Source organism: Grampus griseus (assembly GCF_964374135.1).
Source record: "Grampus griseus genome assembly, chromosome: 16".
Taxonomy (NCBI): Eukaryota; Metazoa; Chordata; class Mammalia; order Artiodactyla; family Delphinidae; genus Grampus; species Grampus griseus.
The window spans coordinates 68832889-68849961 of record NC_139010.1 but is presented as its reverse complement, the minus strand read 5'-3'; the positions used below and the strand labels follow the sequence as shown (position 1 = coordinate 68849961).

General features: G+C 45.5%; 1 protein-coding gene and 1 long non-coding RNA gene across 2 annotated transcripts in view; one reads left to right on the top strand and one right to left on the bottom strand.

Moving 5' to 3' along the window:
• Positions 1 to 1287: 1287 nt before the first annotated feature.
• Positions 1288 to 16141, bottom strand: TECTB (tectorin beta; the record flags this gene model as incomplete). Its single annotated transcript, XM_082673528.1, has 10 exons — positions 1288 to 1337; positions 2440 to 2472; positions 3604 to 3676; positions 5179 to 5341; positions 9222 to 9305; positions 9456 to 9559; positions 13124 to 13196; positions 13302 to 13444; positions 15154 to 15344; positions 16066 to 16141. 10 exons carry the CDS (start codon positions 16139 to 16141, stop codon positions 1288 to 1290), a joined length of 990 nt encoding a protein of 329 aa, XP_082529654.1.
• LOC309834577 overlaps positions 4595 to 17073 on the top strand; it is a 40915-nt gene continuing 28436 nt past the window's right edge. Inside the window, exon 1 of the long non-coding RNA XR_014297870.1 lies at positions 4595 to 4745. This is a non-coding gene — a long non-coding RNA (uncharacterized lncRNA). The remainder of the gene's footprint in view (positions 4746 to 17073) is intronic.

Here is a 17073-nt window from a genome sequence, read left to right as displayed (position 1 = left end):
TTGAGTCTCTACAAGACAAAGAACAGAATTTAAAGCTCAGGCTTTTCCTAGCGCATCTCAGCTTCTAGCTTCAAACCGGGGTCCTCAGTGCGTTTTCAGGGATCCGCCAATTCTCTACCAGGACCGCTTCTTTCCGTTTTTATTTGCTTCACTGTGTAAATCATTACTCTCAACATGTTCTGGATCACTGGGGTGGCAGTGCTCTCAGCATGAGAAACCACGTGATTTCACTGGCCGTTTGTTTTCATTTTATTTGCATTTGTGTTTCCGAGTTTTTGTTGGTTCCATTCGAATGGTCGTAGGTTACTGAGACAAAAAAAGATATGGGCTTGAATGTTGAAGTAAAGGCTAAATGAGGTCAGACCATTCTCTACAAATGAAGATTTCTTAGCAGAGCAGATAGAAATAGTGAGAGCCTTGGGCATCACGAGTAGGATGGGGTTGCCAAGCTGAAGAGACTCTGTCGTGGCAGTCCCTCTGAAGCATGTTACAGGTAGCAGTTTCATTTAGGCAATGCCGCATTATCATGTTCAATGAATGCTAATATGAGTTTTAGTCTTTTTGTAGCCTGAGTCCTATTCAATTTGTAATTTTCTTTCGATCTTAGACGTATATATCAGCTATAAAAATAAGGAGTGTATACGTATATACTGTTTATACATATTTAAGAAAACTTATAATAAAACACCAGTTGGGTTAGCACTCACTGGGGGCTCTCGAGAATCACTTTCCTTTATATTATTCAGGTTTGAGCAAACGAATGTTTTCTACTCTGATTCCCACATCATCATTTGAAATATTAGAACCCCCGCCTGGTGGCTCAGCTCTGGTCCTTAGATAGGAATTGCACAGCCTCAAAGACAAAGGCTCCTTCAGCAAAGTTGGTTGTTCCTGTGCATTCCGTCCTCAGTACTTTAAAGTCCTCAAAATGCTCAGCTGCACTTGGTTGGGTGTGCTAGTCTTTTAAAATTAGAATAGCTTTCAAAGGAGTCCACTGCAGTCTCGACTTGACTATGGGAAAAGGAGACTCCTCCGCCGGCTGCAGGGGAGGGACGGCAGAATCTAAGAGCCACAGGAAGTCACAAGAGGAAGTGGGGCACCAAAGAAAAACAATCGCTGAAATTCACAAAAATCACTGGAACACATATTTGGCAAAGCGCTGTTCTCTGCTTCCCAACAATACGGTCTTCTGTTTGTTCTTTTTGGCAGCACAATACATGTGAGTTTGTCATTGACAGAGGAGATGGTCTTGGGTGGAGGAACTGCAGCTGCCTGCCTGGCTCTCCCTTATAACACAGCACAAATCCCCAGCATCACGATGAGGTGATAGAGAACATCTGTGGACCAGACAGGAAAGGAGACAAACAGTTCGACAAGGAGTAAGGAGAACGCAACAAAAGAGTCAACTCAACATAAATGAGTCAACTCAGAGACGTTCAGTAGGTTTCCATAAAACTCTGCACATTTTGTACATGGTTTTGTTCGTCCTCTGGGGTTTCCATAGCTCACTTTCATCAGTACGAAGAACCCAACAGATAAGCCTAGGATAGGGACCTCTGACAGATGGGAACCTGAACTTCGATAATACAGTGATGGCGCGTTTCACTGTAGACTCCAGATGGTGCATCTTAGAGTCTCGAACAGTTGGCTTGCATGGTTTCCTGTAATTGTGAGAGCAAATCTTACATCTGTGAGTCTGTTTATAAATAGAACTGCCTGACCCATCTTCTCGCATCATTTGGTGAGACCTTGGGTCTTAGCTGAAATGCTTCTTCCTCTAAGGTGCTTCCCGGACTGCTGTCTAAATCATTATTCGGCCCCACCCACCATACTTCATGCATATTAGGAAGGGCAGGAGCCTTGCCTGCCTTGTTCACTGCAGCAGTCACACCGCCTAGAAAAGTGCCTGGTACGGAGTCAGTAATCACAGCTGATCCTTACTGGTTGTCTGTTGCTTTCTGGGCATTGTTTCGTGCTCTTAGCTGTAATAGTTAATCCACACAACAACTTCTGTGTATGATATGGGCAATTATTAACCCAATTTCACAGAGGAAACTGGGGAATGCAGGAGTGGGGTCATGGCCCAAGGTCACTCAGTTCATGAGGGGCAGGGTCACAGAAGGGACTCAGAAATATTTGTTGAATGAACAGATCATTGAAAATCATGTTTTCTGAACACAGAAACCCAAGAGGCACCACCTGGTGATGTCTTTGCTTAGACTTGGTAGGGGGGTGGGGAAACCAGCTCTGCTTCATCCAGCTTGCCCCCAGCTCCTCCCTCCCTTCAGAGCTCAGGGGCTGGTTGGAGAGAGACCTCTCGACCTCCGATCCCCCCCCAACTCATTCAGGTAAAGGCTTTGCTGGGGCCAAAGGTAAGCCTCTTTTAAAACGCACATCTGCCTGTTAAAAGCATTACCCAGAGCTGTCTCTTTTCCTTACCTGAGAAGCTATAGAGACCGGAGGATCCCCTACCTGTAGTGAGTAAAGAAAGAATACAGAAGGTTTAAGAAAAGATCACAGAGGGAGAAGTCTCAGAGCTGCGTTCCTAAAACACAAACCTGACTGGATTCTCCCCTGATGAAACCAACCCGCTCCCATTGTCTTTAGCACAAAGTTTCTTGCAGGGTTGACAGAGGCTTCATCTCACACCATTTTCATCTCGGCTCTCTATGGCAGGGGTTGGTAAACTTTCTGCAAAGGGCGGGTGATGGTAAACTTATTCAGCTTCGCAGGCCACTCGGTCTCTATTGCAGCTACTCGACGCTGTCGAAAGTAGCTGGAGACAAGCCCCAAATGAACCAGTGTGGCTATGTCCCAACAAAACTTTCTGTATATACAATGAAGTTTGAATTTCATATAATTTTTGTGTGTTATGAAATATTGTTTCTTTTGATTTTTTTCAACCACGTAAAAAGGAAAAACTGCCCTTAGCTTACAGGTCATACAAAATCAGGCAGCAGATGGGGTTGGGCTCCTGACCAGAGTTGGGTGACCATCCCCTAAAGCTCCCAGGCCTTGTCCCCCCCTTGATGTCACGGCACTCTTGAGGTCAGACTTAAAGACGACTCGCAGAGGTCCTCCCTAAGCCTGACTACGCTGAGCTGCCTACCCATCTATTCCCATAGACCCTACCTCTCCCACCCCCACTGACAGTAATTATCTCCCTTTCCCTTAGCATTTAGCATCTCCCTCCTTGCTGGATGGTACATTCTTGAGGACAGGGCCCGTGTGGATCTCCTTTATTTCTGAAACCCCAGGGCCCACCCAGCTCCTTTACTAGTTTTGTTGACGTGCCCTGGACGCCTCAGTACGTTTCATTTTCTATTATTATTATCACCTGCACACTGTGTGTGGAAGCTCAGCACTTCCTAGTCCCTGGGGGGCATTGGAATTGAGGCCACAGACCGAACTTTTCAGGGTAGTTAACAAACCTCCTTGGTCGGGCGTGAGTTACCCACCCCCAAGGTGAGGAGACGCGTTGCAGGTAAAGGTTGTGTCTACAGGCACAACTGGTTTGGCAATTCAGTTAAAATGCTCAAACCGGCCGTGCCTGTGGACGCAGCCCAGCATGAGGGCAACCATTTGGAAAACAGAGAAGCTTACTACGGAGGGAGAGCTCGACGACCAGGACGCCCCCAGTCTGGTCCTGGAGGAGGCGTTTTCGTTTGTCACAAGTCTGGAGACCCAGGAGAAGCCGAGGGGAGAGGTGGGATGAGAAAAAAACACAGGAGAGAAAAGAGATTTTTTTTAAGAAGTCACAAAGTTGACGGAGTCAAAATTCCCCAGGCCTCAGACATTAGTTCCCTTACTGTTTTTATAACCCAGAGCGATGTATTCCATTGCTTCTCCAACTTGAGAAAAGGAAGAAATCTTTCCGTCCTTAACTCTTCAAGCTGGAACAAATCTGCATTGCATGTGGGAGGAACTGACTCCGTTTCTTTTGATGAGAAGTAAGGCTTTTACCCATAGTTACTCTCATCACTGTGATTTGAGACGTGGATACCTGCAAAATGTGTTCTGGTTCCTTTCCTTTTTTAAATGTAGTGCCAATAATAATCCTTTCATGAACAGTTAAATGTTTCTCTACTCCCTTCCCTTTCTCTGTTTGTGCTCGTAAGTGACCACTGTCTGGCTAAATGAATCAACAGAAATAGAGATTATCATCTTATTTCTGTTGGTTACTATAGGCAATGCGAGCAGGTACCCTCTTCAGAAACACTGTGTCCTTCCTCCCTGAGGTCTCCGGTCCAAATAGACTGGAGGAGGTAACAGTTTGGAATTGAACACTTTTAGATCTTCAAAGCAGTGGTTCTCAAACATGCACGCCACTTGAAGAGCTTGTTAAAACACAGATTGCTGGGTCCGCCCAGAGTGTCTGAATCAGGTGGTCTGGGGCCAGGGGGTGGGGTGGGGCACTGAGAATTTGCATCCCTAACAAGTTCCCAGGTAATGCTGAAGCAGTGTGGACCACACTTTGGAACCACTGCTCTGAGGACCAGGTTCACACCTGGTCGCGATGGAAAATTTTCTTCCACCTGAATTCATTACGCATGTTGACTGATTCTGCAGCAACTTCTTGGTGGAGGAAGCAGAGGGGAAACTGACCCTCCTGCATGAGCTACTAAACATGTCTGGGAAGCTGGGCCCTTCCTCTCACGTGGTCGGAACAGCTGTGACCTCATGTCGCGAATTCCTGCAACATCTCTCTTGTCCATCTTAAGTCTCCGAGACGGACGTTCAGGCTGGTAAGTCAAGAGCTAAAAATACCTACCTTCGACTTCCATTCAGAGCCTATTGCTACCAGCTGAATTTTGAATCTCCCTTGTCCTGTTAACTTTTTCAAAGCATCTCCATGTCTGTTGTTGCTTTCATTTTCCCTAACATTGCTCTCTGAAAAGAGAAGGACCGCCATTACTCATCATCACTCTATCTTTAAAGATGAGAAAACCAGGCTCTGGGGTTAAGTGACCTGGGCCAGACCATGTAGCTTGTTTGTGGCAGGGCAGACACGCCTGGAACGTCTGCCCCTACCCTCAGCAGCCTTTCCTCCAGTATGTCCTCACACATATCTACACTGGTCTGTTGACAATTTCCCAGGTAAAAATACAGCTTCTCAAATACCATCCCCTCACCCTCACAGCCTCAGGTAATATTCTCATTCCGGGAAGGGTGGCTCACCACTGGGCAGGAGAGCTTCTCACTGTCACAGATGAAAGTCTCACAGTGTAACCACACCTTGGACAATTTGGGGATGTTCTGGAACCGGAAAGCATTGAATTGGAAGGTTGCCCTGTGGCCTTTCCCATTCTCATACACGATGACTGTTTCATCCGTAGGGCAGCTGGAGCACACGCGGTCGGGGGAGGCAAGGGGGAGAGACAAGGTCATCTCATGAACTCTAGCAAGGGCGTCTGAGGCAAAGTCACGCACGGCCTCCCCTGGGCTTTTACACAGCACATTATCCTTCTGAAGCACTGTGGCAGCACCTCACTTATCCTCATTTCTTTGGGGTCAGTTGGAGGAGCTATGAGACGGCTGTGACCATCCCCATTCTACAGATAGAGTATAGCAAGGGTGGAGCAACTTACGAGAAGCCACACATCTGGAAGTTACCACATCTCTGTCCCCAAGAAATGAAATCCCCCAGACAATGTCCTCTCCTCTGGAGGACTGGGATACGTACAGACTCCCCGCATATGTCCAAAATAAAGATGGTGGTGCTGGGAACGGCATTTTCCAAAGTGCTCTCACAGCCACCTAGGCCCAGGTCACACCCAACATATTGCTGTGTGTGTATTGTGAGGTTTTGCCACCGGGAATTCAAATTTACATTGTACTATTTAAGCGCTATATCTATTCTATTACATAATTACCTTTGTAAAGATATTTTTAATATGAGCACAGAAAAAAATGGCTGGAAGGATACCATTTAAATGTTAACACTGGCTATTATGGACAGTTTCTGTTTTCTTCTTTCACCTTTATGTTGTTTTTTTTTTTTTAATTCTCTATAATGAGAGTGTAATATTTGGGAAGTTTCAAAGTCCCAAATGTACAACTGCAGTAAAAGAAAAAATAATGACATAGATGGGCATTTGTCGAAACCAATTGTTCTCACCTGGGGGCCGTTTTGCCCCCCAGGGGAAATTTGACATGTGGCTGTCATGACTGGGGGGAAGATACTCCTGACACCTAGAGGGTAGAAACCAGGGATGCTGCAGAATGCCCTGCAGGGAATAGGACAGACCCCACAACAGAGAATGATCCAGCCCCCAAAAGTCAACAGTGTGGAGACTGGGAAAGCCTGGTTTAAGCCCAATACCTTTTCATTTACCAAGCTCATAGGATTCCCTACGTAAGTGCCAGACAGTCAGCCAGGTTGGGAACAGACACAGTGGTTCTCGGGAATGTACAGCGAGACCCACAGAGTGTGAGGGCCTGTATGCAGGTGACAATGAGCTCCAGAACCTGTCCTCTACGGAACAGAGGTCTATGGGTTCAAAAGCTAAAGACCAGTGGACAGCACCTCAGTGGAACCCGAAGTTCATGCCCCGCCTGGCGTGTTTCTCTGACTCTATCGTCCTTCCAACTCAACACACACACTAGGGAGCAGTGCAGTCGCCCCAGGGAAACTTCATGGTGGACCCTCCCCCATCCCAGTCCATCAGAACCAGACATTAGGGGCCAAATCAGAGGTAGGACGGAGGGGATGTTAACTCTGAGAGTGAGTGAAACGAGCCATGAAAACTGCACCTTATATCTGGACCAGGGCCAGAAGCTGGGATCTGTTTGTGGTGGCCTCTGAGTAGTGACAAGAGCTAGGGGTATTTTCTGAGCTGTGAAACAAGACTCTTGAAGGATCATTCGGTCATTAAACGCGAGATCCTTGTACGAACTCAAGACTAAGTCCTTAAAATAGCTCCTGGCTGCTGGAGTGTCCGGGTACGGTGTCAGACAGTGGGAACAATATAAAGCAGAGCTTTGCTGGCGGCAGGAAGGAGGCAAGTGACAGGCTGGCCTAGATGCCTTGGCACTGCTGTCTCTTGGCGCTGGCTGTGGCACCTGTCCCTCCGTGACAGGTATCTCGGGATTGTGGAATGCCCACGGGGAAGCTTTCACACCATCATCACTTCTCCACCTGAGATCAAAATTCCTATTCTAATATCTCCAGTCTTTCTTGAAAACTGGGTTTTCCTTCCAAAGGGCCTGGTGTGAACCAAAACCATCTGGGAGGTTATGGGAGTGGCCTTTCTAATTCTCCCCTTTGACACTGGTCTTCGTGCAATTATCTCCAACCTCAAGGGGCCATTTCGGTTAGGCAGTATTTGCAACTAGGTCAGGGTGTCTTTAATTTGGCTGTGCTTAAATGCAGAGTCCCAGGGTTCACCTAGGGACCTTCTGATGTTGTAGGTTTACAACGTGTCTGCATGCCTAGCAGATACCCAAAGGAATTCCTGTGCACACTAGAGTTTGAGGACCACTTGTAGTGACTACCCCAAAGCCACAAGCATTCCCTTTTCTGCCACATGACACATCCACTAGGTGTGCAGGGGCACTAGAACTATCTGAGGAGATGATTCCATGGTGTGGCAGAAGGCTTTGCCCTTGTGTGGCTATTGGTTGAGAGAGGTTCCCAGTGCCTCTTGGTAATTTCAAGGTCCTTATAGGTCAGTAATTTATTTCAGAATCTCCCTGAGGTCATTTGATTTGCACCATCATCAACAGAGCCTAAATGAATCATTCAATGACAGATGTGAAATAAGGACCCAAACTAAGCTCCCATCTCTACAGGAAGATGGGTTGCTTGGGTGTGGGCCTTGCTGGCCTGTCCTACCCTGTGTTATCAAGAGATAACGCTGCCCAGATCATCCATCCCTTTACTAGCTTAGACTCTGGGTAAGTTTCTGAACTTATCTGTGCCTCAGTTTCCTCATGTATAAAATAGTGATTGTTATACTACCTACTCTATAGGAAGTTTAATGAAATTGAAATAAATTAGTATTTGCAAAGCACCTACCTAGAGTAATGCCTGGTATGTTGTAAGGGCTGTATAAGTGTTTGTTAAATAAAAATAGATAAAGGTCCAAGGTGGCTTCACCTTTGTTATCTTATCATCTTTGTCCCTGGCGGCAGTGTTTACTCAGCCCTGATGGTTCCAGTGTAACTGGTCTGCTTTGGTTTGGGGAATGGCCTCTTCTGTGTTCACTGTTTGTTGTGTGGATGACGCCTGAATCTCTAGTCTAACTCATCCTCATCCTTTTCCAAAGTTACAATTCTAAGTGCTTCTAGACAATTGTCATCTCAAGGTCAATATGTCATCCCTGAACTCAAAGAGAATCCAAACTCCCTTATCCAGAACCCCTCTTCCCTAGGAGCCTATGACAAACAACTTCTCATCTTCACAATTCACAGTGCAGCAGCATTCTTTGTCACATGTTCCTCATTGTGCCCTGTCCTTCCCTCTACCATATCCAATTGGCTGCTAAATTTTTATTGCTTCTCCCTCCCTTGGGTGATGTTGGATGACCTTCTTTCCACTCACTTAGCTACAGCCTTGATTCAGGTCTTATCACTTTCGGCACTAGAGCTGCCACAGCCTCTAATCTGGTCTTTCTACTCCCATGTTCTGTTTCTAACCACCCTGTGTGTGATTTCCAGAATCACATTTCTATACTATAATCCCATTACTTTAGTCCTCTACTCCAAATTTTAAGAACTCCCCGTTACCTATGAAATTATTAGTAAATAAAAACAATGCTATTATTAAAATTGATTGAATACCAGCTAGGTACTATGTACTAAGCTTTTTACATGGATATCTAAGTTAGTTCTCATCAGGGTTCTGATGTCAGATTGATTAGGTTTGACCCCAACCTGCCCACTTCCCCATAAACACACACACACACTAACTATGTGACATTACTTAACCCCTCCTGTGCCTCAGTTTTCTCATCTGGAAAATGGGGATGATAGTAATAATACCTACCTGTTGTAAGGCAAATGAGTTAGTATATGATAAAGCTCTCAGAACAGAACCTGGTACCTAGAAAGCACTATGTTAGTGATTCCTGGTATCAGTACTCAGTCTGGAAGCACAGAGGAAGTCACTGATGTGACCCCAACAGGTTCCGCCTCTTCCTTCCAAGCTGTCCCAAGCCAGAGCAGCCCTGGACCTACCTAGCCCCACCTCTCAGCCCTGTGGTCCCGAGAGCCGTACCTACCCCTTGCTGATTAGCTGCCACTGCAAGGGATACATGAAGTCAGCCGAAGGTGTGGCCCAGCAGCTGTTCAAAACCACTTTAAACCTGGAAATGAAACAAAACTCATCACTGTGAGCTAGGGAGTTGTATGCCTAGAAACTTCGGGTGATTAAAACGCCTCTGGGCTGTTTTTGTTTGGTTTTTTTTTTCTCTTCTTTGTATTTATAAATACAAACATTAAGAACACACACTTACCTAATGCTTAACCCTTTGGCTTCTACTCCTGCAAACAGATCTGAACCGATTTCGTATGTCTCCAGGGTAAAAGGCGCTTCCCTCTTAATGGTGAACTTGGCATTCTTTGGAAGGAAATTGACACCGGGCGTTATGATCTGTCAGACTGAGCAGTTGGGTCTGACAGGAGCAGATGAATCGGGATGGGAGGGGGGAGGAACAACCCAAAGGCACAGGCACATGAGACCACAGTGAGACCCGCCGGGACCAGAGAGGCTGTACCTCCTAGGATGCTGGTGCCACCTTAGAATGGATGAGGACATCACATGTACGTCCAGGAGACTGCGCTACATAGAGACCCAAATCATAGACCGCCGTCCCCAGTGTAGCCAGAGGTGCTTATCCTGGCCCCATCTCCCGGGAACCAAGAATTGGAATATTGGAATAATACCTCCACTTGCAGGGAAGCTTCCTGATTATGTTACATAGTGGAGCACAGAATCTGCACACTTAATTCAATTTCTGAAGCAAAACGCTTTTAAGGGACAGTTTCTCCACTTCTCACCTGACAGTGAGGCAATACTCCGTGTGATTTCCCCCTACTTTCTTTGTAACGTGAAAATTAGGGACCTATGTCCAGATAGCTTACCCTTTAGTACCCGGACAGTTTATTTTGGCAAATTCTGGGCTCTGCCTTTTAACGGGGGCATTAACCCAGGAAATCATACAGAGAAGAGAGTCACTAGGATGATAATGGACCATCAAGAATGGGACGATGTTTAGTTTGGGGAAGACAAGCTTGAGCCAGTTGAAGGACCATCAGTAACTTGTAGTATCGTTTCAGAGGACAGAACCAGGACCAGTGGGCCAGAGTTCGGAATGTCAGATTTCATGACATCAGATTTCACATGCTGACCTAGCATGAGAAGGTCCAACTTGCCATTGCCCTTGGAAGAGGTGGGGTACCCATCCCTCAGCAGCCTTGCAGAAGGGTTTTGGGCATTGGGTGGAAGGTCAAGATTAATCACCTCTGAGGTTTGTTCTGACTCTGGAAGTCTATGATTTTGGTCTCTATTGCTTGCCTTCGTTCCATCCCAAGCTTTGGCATTTGTCTCTGTCTAACTAAAAGGAATAGTCAATACCATTTTGATTGAATAGAAGGCAACCTAATCCCACTCTGACATTGATGTTCAACCCTATAAAGGTAACAGTGCTGGTGCTAGGAGTTCTCAGTTTCCACTTTAAACAAGGTCAAAGCTTACAATTGTGAGAATGACTATTTCCTCGGGCATTTACTTTGCTGCCAGGCACTGTGGAAAGGGTTTTATAAGGATTATTTCATTTAACCCTCATAACAAACCTCTCAGATAAGTGCTATTATTATCCCCACTTAACAAATGCATAGGTGGAGGCCCAGAGAGGTTAACTAACTTGTCCAAGGTCACACAACTAGTAAATGGTGGAAACTGGCTTCAAACCAGTGGTCTGATGTCAAGGCCTATTTTCTTAACCACAGTGCTAGGCTACTTCTACAAGTTGACTACCTTCCTTTATTTCGGATTGGGAGTCAAAATAACTTTACCGAGAATACCAACCACGGACCGTTGGCAGAATTGAGTGGAAGCGGGTAGAGAGAGAAGAGAGGAAGCATGCTGGGTAGAACTGGTGGTTTTGCAGCCTGGCATTTGGAGCTCTCAGAATCCTAAGCAACTAGCAGAGCATTCATTCTATTGTGCCACGCAGGGCACAGCTCGGTCTCTGGTAATTTGATGGAAATATATGCAGCGAGCAGCTGTTGCTTCAGAGACACACAAGAATGCTCTCAAAGCAGAAGAAGGGAGGAGAAGAAAAATACCAACCTCATGGGTAAGGCACAGGAAACCGAGCCCATTGTGGGAATGTTAATCAGTACCAAAGTCTCGGTTATAACCTCAGAGGCCCCTCGTTGCCAAGGTTTGTTTGTCCTATAAGGGTCTTGGTGGGCCCTAGGGAAGGCCTTAGCCTCATTTCTACCAGTTCAAGGAAGCAGTCTGTCTAGCCATCTAGAGGATGGTCTGGGTGATGCTGGGGACAGGCTTCCTAATTTTTGTTTTTTCTTAAAAAAGTTATAAGATTTGATATTTCTGTCTGAAACTTAGCTCCGCATAACTGATGGTGGATGATGACTTCTGACAATCGTGGTGCCTTTCCATTTCCAACTGTTGTAAAACCTTCATAGGGTCATATCTATAATTTTATCTGGTTAAAGCAACAATCATGTATTTCCAGACAGGGGCTCAGTAGTAAAGACAGCCTGTCATCAGGATGTCCCCTGAGTCTGTTGTCAATGTGTGAAGCTTATTTTCCTCTCTGGATAACTTCAGCAGTTACTACAGTGGTTTTGCCATCCTTTCTTCACCCTGGTGATCCACACTGTTTTAACCCCCCTGATTATAGGTCAAGGGATTGTATGGAATTTCCTTTTCTCAGGACTTAACCACTAGTGGTGTGTAGCCTGGGGCCGATCTAGGTTTTGTGGGACCTTGAAGCTTATTTAGAGAGCCCTCTTTAATTAAAAGAATCAAAACTTTGAATACAAAATTAGACACAGGGCCTTGAAAGGGGCCTGTGGAAGTGAGGGGTCATGAAACTTAAGTAACTCCATTCCCTGCATAGTAAGTTTGCCTTGTAGACCAATGTTAGGGGACCTTGTTCCAGACTGGGTACTGCTCTGGACCACCTGTGGGATCTTGGACAGATCGTTTCCTCACTGGGTTTCAGATCCTCAGCTACAAAATGGACTAGGTTATTCTAGGATCCCTTCTAGCTCTCACCTTCTGAGTTCAGCAAGATTAATAGCTTCCAGGGAGCTGGTAAAGCAAGTTCAAAGAGTTCAAGGTCAGTGGAGTTCCAGGTAATATAGTTGTTTCCTTTGCAAAATGAATGGGTTGTACATGGTGACCTCTAAGGCTATCTTCTAATGTTGGAAGTAAAGGTTTCTATTCCTGCCTGCATTTTCCTTTAGCCAGCTGGGCCATTTCCTATACGCATGTCCCCTCACTGGAAGCTGCAGGTCTAAAAAACAGAGCACCCCATCTAAACAGGAGGGCAGCTGGGCTAATGGCCATTGCATATTTAGTTTCTCTGGAGAATTTTATTCTTAGTGCCTTTAGCTTTGATGTCAATGTAGGCAGCATGTCCAAATTAGACAAAGAGGAGGCCCACTAAGTAAAGGGCTTTGGAGACCAAAGAACTAGGCGGCAGCAGCCAACCCCAACCTCTCCCCTTAGCCCTGTCCCAGGTAGAAGCTCACTAGTCTGTGCCGATGTTTTAACAAGAGCTAGATCCTAAATATAAATCTCTGGAGGGGGTTGTGGTGGAAACTGATCTTGATTAAGAATTAGACCTTGGCTGTCTTTAGTGCCTATTGACCTTTGATTTCTCTTATCTCAATTTTCTCATCTGTGAAATGGGAAGATTGCCCTTTTTCCTCTGTGGCACCTTTCCTTTCTTCCATCCAGTCTATGAATCTGAATGTCTGCTGCATCTAGTCTTTAAAGAGGCTTAAAGCTAGAACAAAGCTTACGTCTCAGTTCAAATTCAAGAATGGGGGTCTGCATACGGCTTAGAGGAGAACAAATGCTGAGGAAGCATCCCATCATCTCCTAGAAAGGCCCCAGGGTAGCAGTGGAGCCCTGGAGACCACTTACAGTGTAGAAGTTGAGAGACAATTGGCTTTCAAATGTGCCCATGCTCCCGTTCTTCACATGAACAGTGGCCACTCTGAAAAGGGGAGAGAATTTTGCATAAGGACTGAAACATGCCTGGTTGACAGGGACTGCAGAGCACACGCAAGGCAGCCCGCCCTCCGCTCTCTGAGCAGCTTACCTCTGGTCAAAGGCAGCCTGGTTCACCAAGTAGGTGGAGTGGTAGGAGCAGGAGAAAGAGTAGTTCACAGGCTGGTTCTTTACGATCACGGTGCTGTCATTGGAAACAATGTGGTTGTAGAAGTGGTAGATGGGGGGCTTGTACTGGAGAAAGAAAGAAGGCGGTTAGGGTGGCCCTGTACCCCCATGATGTGAATGAGGCCTCTTGGATAAATGACTGAAGATGGTTCAGAAAAAAGCCCAGGGCTTCCCTGGTGGCACAGTGGTTGAGCGTCTGCCTGCCGATGCAGAGGACACGGGTTCATGCCCCGGTCCGGGAAGATCCCACATGTCACGGAGCGGCTGGGCCCATGAACCATGGCCGCTGAGCCTGCGCGTCCGGAGCCTGTGCTCCGCAACAGAAGAGGCCACAACAGTGAGAGGGCCGCATACTGCAAAAAAAAAAAAAGAAAAAAAAGAAAAATGCCCAATGGGGAGACATGAATGTCTGCCATTGATATAGCACCCACTCTTGTTTGTAGGTGAGCTGATAATTTTTGTAAAGAGATCTTAAGTCTGTTCAAGATTGTTTATAATAATCTTATAATAATCTAAGTTGAATGTTGTACACTTAAAAAAAATCCATATACCCATTGGGCTTCTGACCGAAATGGACTGGCTCAGGAACCTCTATCTCCTAACATCAACTTTTAATTTACTTTCCCCTGTCCAAGTAATCTTATGTGACACCTTCACTACCTCCCATCTCTAGAACGTTACTGCCTGGTTCTTTGCTCTTTCTCTCTTCCAATCATGAGCACTATTTCTGAGTTTCCTTCCTCTGACTTGTTGGACTTTAAAATCACCAAATATTAGAGTTAAAAGGGATCTTGAACGGTCACTTGAGAAGTGATCTGCCTAAGACTGCACATATGATTTCTAGTTCATTTTACCAGGATATTCAAAGACATGATGTTTTTGTTAATCATGCCCATGACTCTTCTCTCTAAATCCCTGAATCCTTGTGGGACCTTTAGGAAGAGGAGGTAGCCCCAGGAGCTGAGACCCGATAGATGTACCATCTCCTTCAGTCAAGGCCGTATGAGTTCTAGACGTCAGCCAGAGCGTCAGAAGACCTAGGCTCCCTTCATGACTATATCTCTACTGGTTCTGTGGCCCCGAACTAGTGGCTTTGCTGGGAGGTCGCAGATTTCTCCTCCATCCCATAAGGATACTTGGCGAGAGGATGTCTGTGGTTCCTTTTAATTCTGATTACCTGTCCTGGGTACTTCACAAGACCCAGTTATGGGTTGTGTTATACTTTGGTCACTCCTTTAAGATGCCTTCCATTATCTTTGTATTTTTTGGCCACGCCACGTGGCATGTGGGATCTTAGTTCCCCGACCAGCGATTGAACCCGTGCCCCCTGCAGTGGAAGCACAGAGACTTAACTGCTGGACCACCAGGGAAGTCCCTAAGATGCCTTCCACATGCACCCCTTTGTCCCAACTTCCAAGTCTCGGGCAGAGGATGGCTCACCCACCCAACTCAGGAAGGATGGCAGCCATGAACATGTGCTCGGAGCTCCACGTGAGGTGGAGGTGGGAAATGTACTTTGTTCTACTCACGGAAGGTGGCTTAGCTGCTCAGGCAGTGAATTAGGAGAGTAAAATTTAAATCCAAAGAGTCGCCTAAACTAGACAGAAGAAAAGAATTTAAAGAACACTAATATCTCAGGAAATTTGGGAGTTGGGACTGACTCTTAAAAAGAAAGTGGTGAATTCTGAATCTTTTTAAGGGTGGACAGGAGATGTCTCATTCTTGGGCCCAGTTGCCTCCTCTTAGCAACTCCTCCACGTGTGGCCTGGTCTTACCTCGGACTGGGTTCCACAATAGGACTTGTTTTTAGGTGACAAATCTGGGATGACAAATAGGTAGTAACCTGCTTCGTGGACCCCATTGTAACATAGCCCGCCAAGCGCCAGCTGGTGCACTTCCCATCCATAGGGACACTCTGGGATTTTGGCGATGATTGTTTTCGGGTAACAAAACACAAGAATGACATCTGGAAAGAGGAGAGACCTGGTCTGAAATCAGATCTGGTAACATCTACATATGGTGGGCTCCTGTTACAGCTGAGCATGCAAAGCAGTTAGTTAAAAATACTTTCCCCACTCTTCTTCATGAGCTGTGACGAAAGTTTTCCCCCAACTTCAGTCACTGAAGTTCCACTTTTACAGTTTTTGAAACCTCTGTGTAATATCTGCATTATTCTTAATATGTATTCAAAATTGGTCCCCTTTTAAGCTTTAACTTATTTTAAGGAATGTATTTTTGAAACCAGATTCAATGTATTTTCATATTTATATTTCCAATATATATATATTTTTCCGATCCATTCAATCTGGTTTCATATATATATGAACATCCCATGTAATAAGCCTATAAAATTTAAAATGTCCATTTATGCACAATGCCATGAAACAGTAATTTATGGCACAGGACAGAAAAGCAGTAGTCAAATAGAAAATGGGAAAAAAATGTGAAGATTTTATCTATTTGTTCATCTATTTAGCAGCCTCTAATTTTTAAAAAGTGTAACTTTACCCAATAGATTTGTACTTTCTGTGGGAAAAACCGGATGGGCGTTGGGGTGCTTAAGCGCTTCTTCTTGGCTGCAGTATTGCATTTTCCTAACAATAGAAGCACAGGGCTATGAACTCTGCGAAGGGAAGTGCCAGGAAAAGTTCCTTTCCAGGAAAGTGGGCTACAGCACCAGAGCATACCTGCTTTATTTGGAGCGCAAGATCTCGCAGAGGCTTCTGCAAAGACAGCCAACAGGACGAAGGCCCTCATCACCATTGCTTTTGCCAGGTGGCCAAGTCAAGCTGGCCAAACGTTCACGGTCCTGACAGGGCCCGAGCCTCGATCATTCTAGGTCAGAAACACGAGCGAGAAATTAAAATCAAGGGTGAGAACAAAGCAGCACATACAGAGGAGATGGATCACGCGTCTCGTTTCTAACGGCTCTTCGTCTGCGTTGGGAGGCAAAACGTGGGGCTCATACCACAGAGAGTGTCAATTTCACACGCGGCTGCTCGAGTTCCCGACTGTTTCATTCTCTCCGGCTGGAGGCTGCCTCTCAGATGCTCCCCAAATCTCTGTTCCCAGTCCTAGCTCGACTTTATATAAGCAGAGGGTGTAAAAGAAACCGGCTCCAGATAAACCACAATGAACATGCATTATCCACTGTGGGGGGGAAATAAAAGGCAACCTTGCACGATAATCCGATGGGAAGCTCAGTTACGGCCACTTGAGGCTAATTTCTTTTACTTCACAGAGTTGGAGAACCTTTTTTTTTTTTAACTGCTTTTTAAACCAGGGGTGGAATAAAAAGTTGAATTTTTTCCTCCTCATACAAAAATAACTCTGATTGGAGACAAACCAATTTCTGCATGGTTACAGGTGACAGTTTTCTTTTTTTACATCTTGCTTTCTTTGGTTTATTTCTTTCTTATTTTTATATGCAGGCTATCTAAACTGAATTTAGGAAGACAAGTTCAGCAGTGGTACACTGGATACTAAACAAAAAAAAATAGGCTGTGTTCATGCAAACATGTTAAAGATTTTTTTCTCTAATATCTTATAATAAGCTCCGAACTTCTAGAGTTTCATCCTGAAGTTCATCAAAACTTCATTCGGAAATACAACTTCTGATTGTAGACCCCCTAGGTTTCTAAAGTTTTGTTAGTCTCCCAGAGCGGTGATTTTGGGAGAAGGAACTTAGAAAGGCA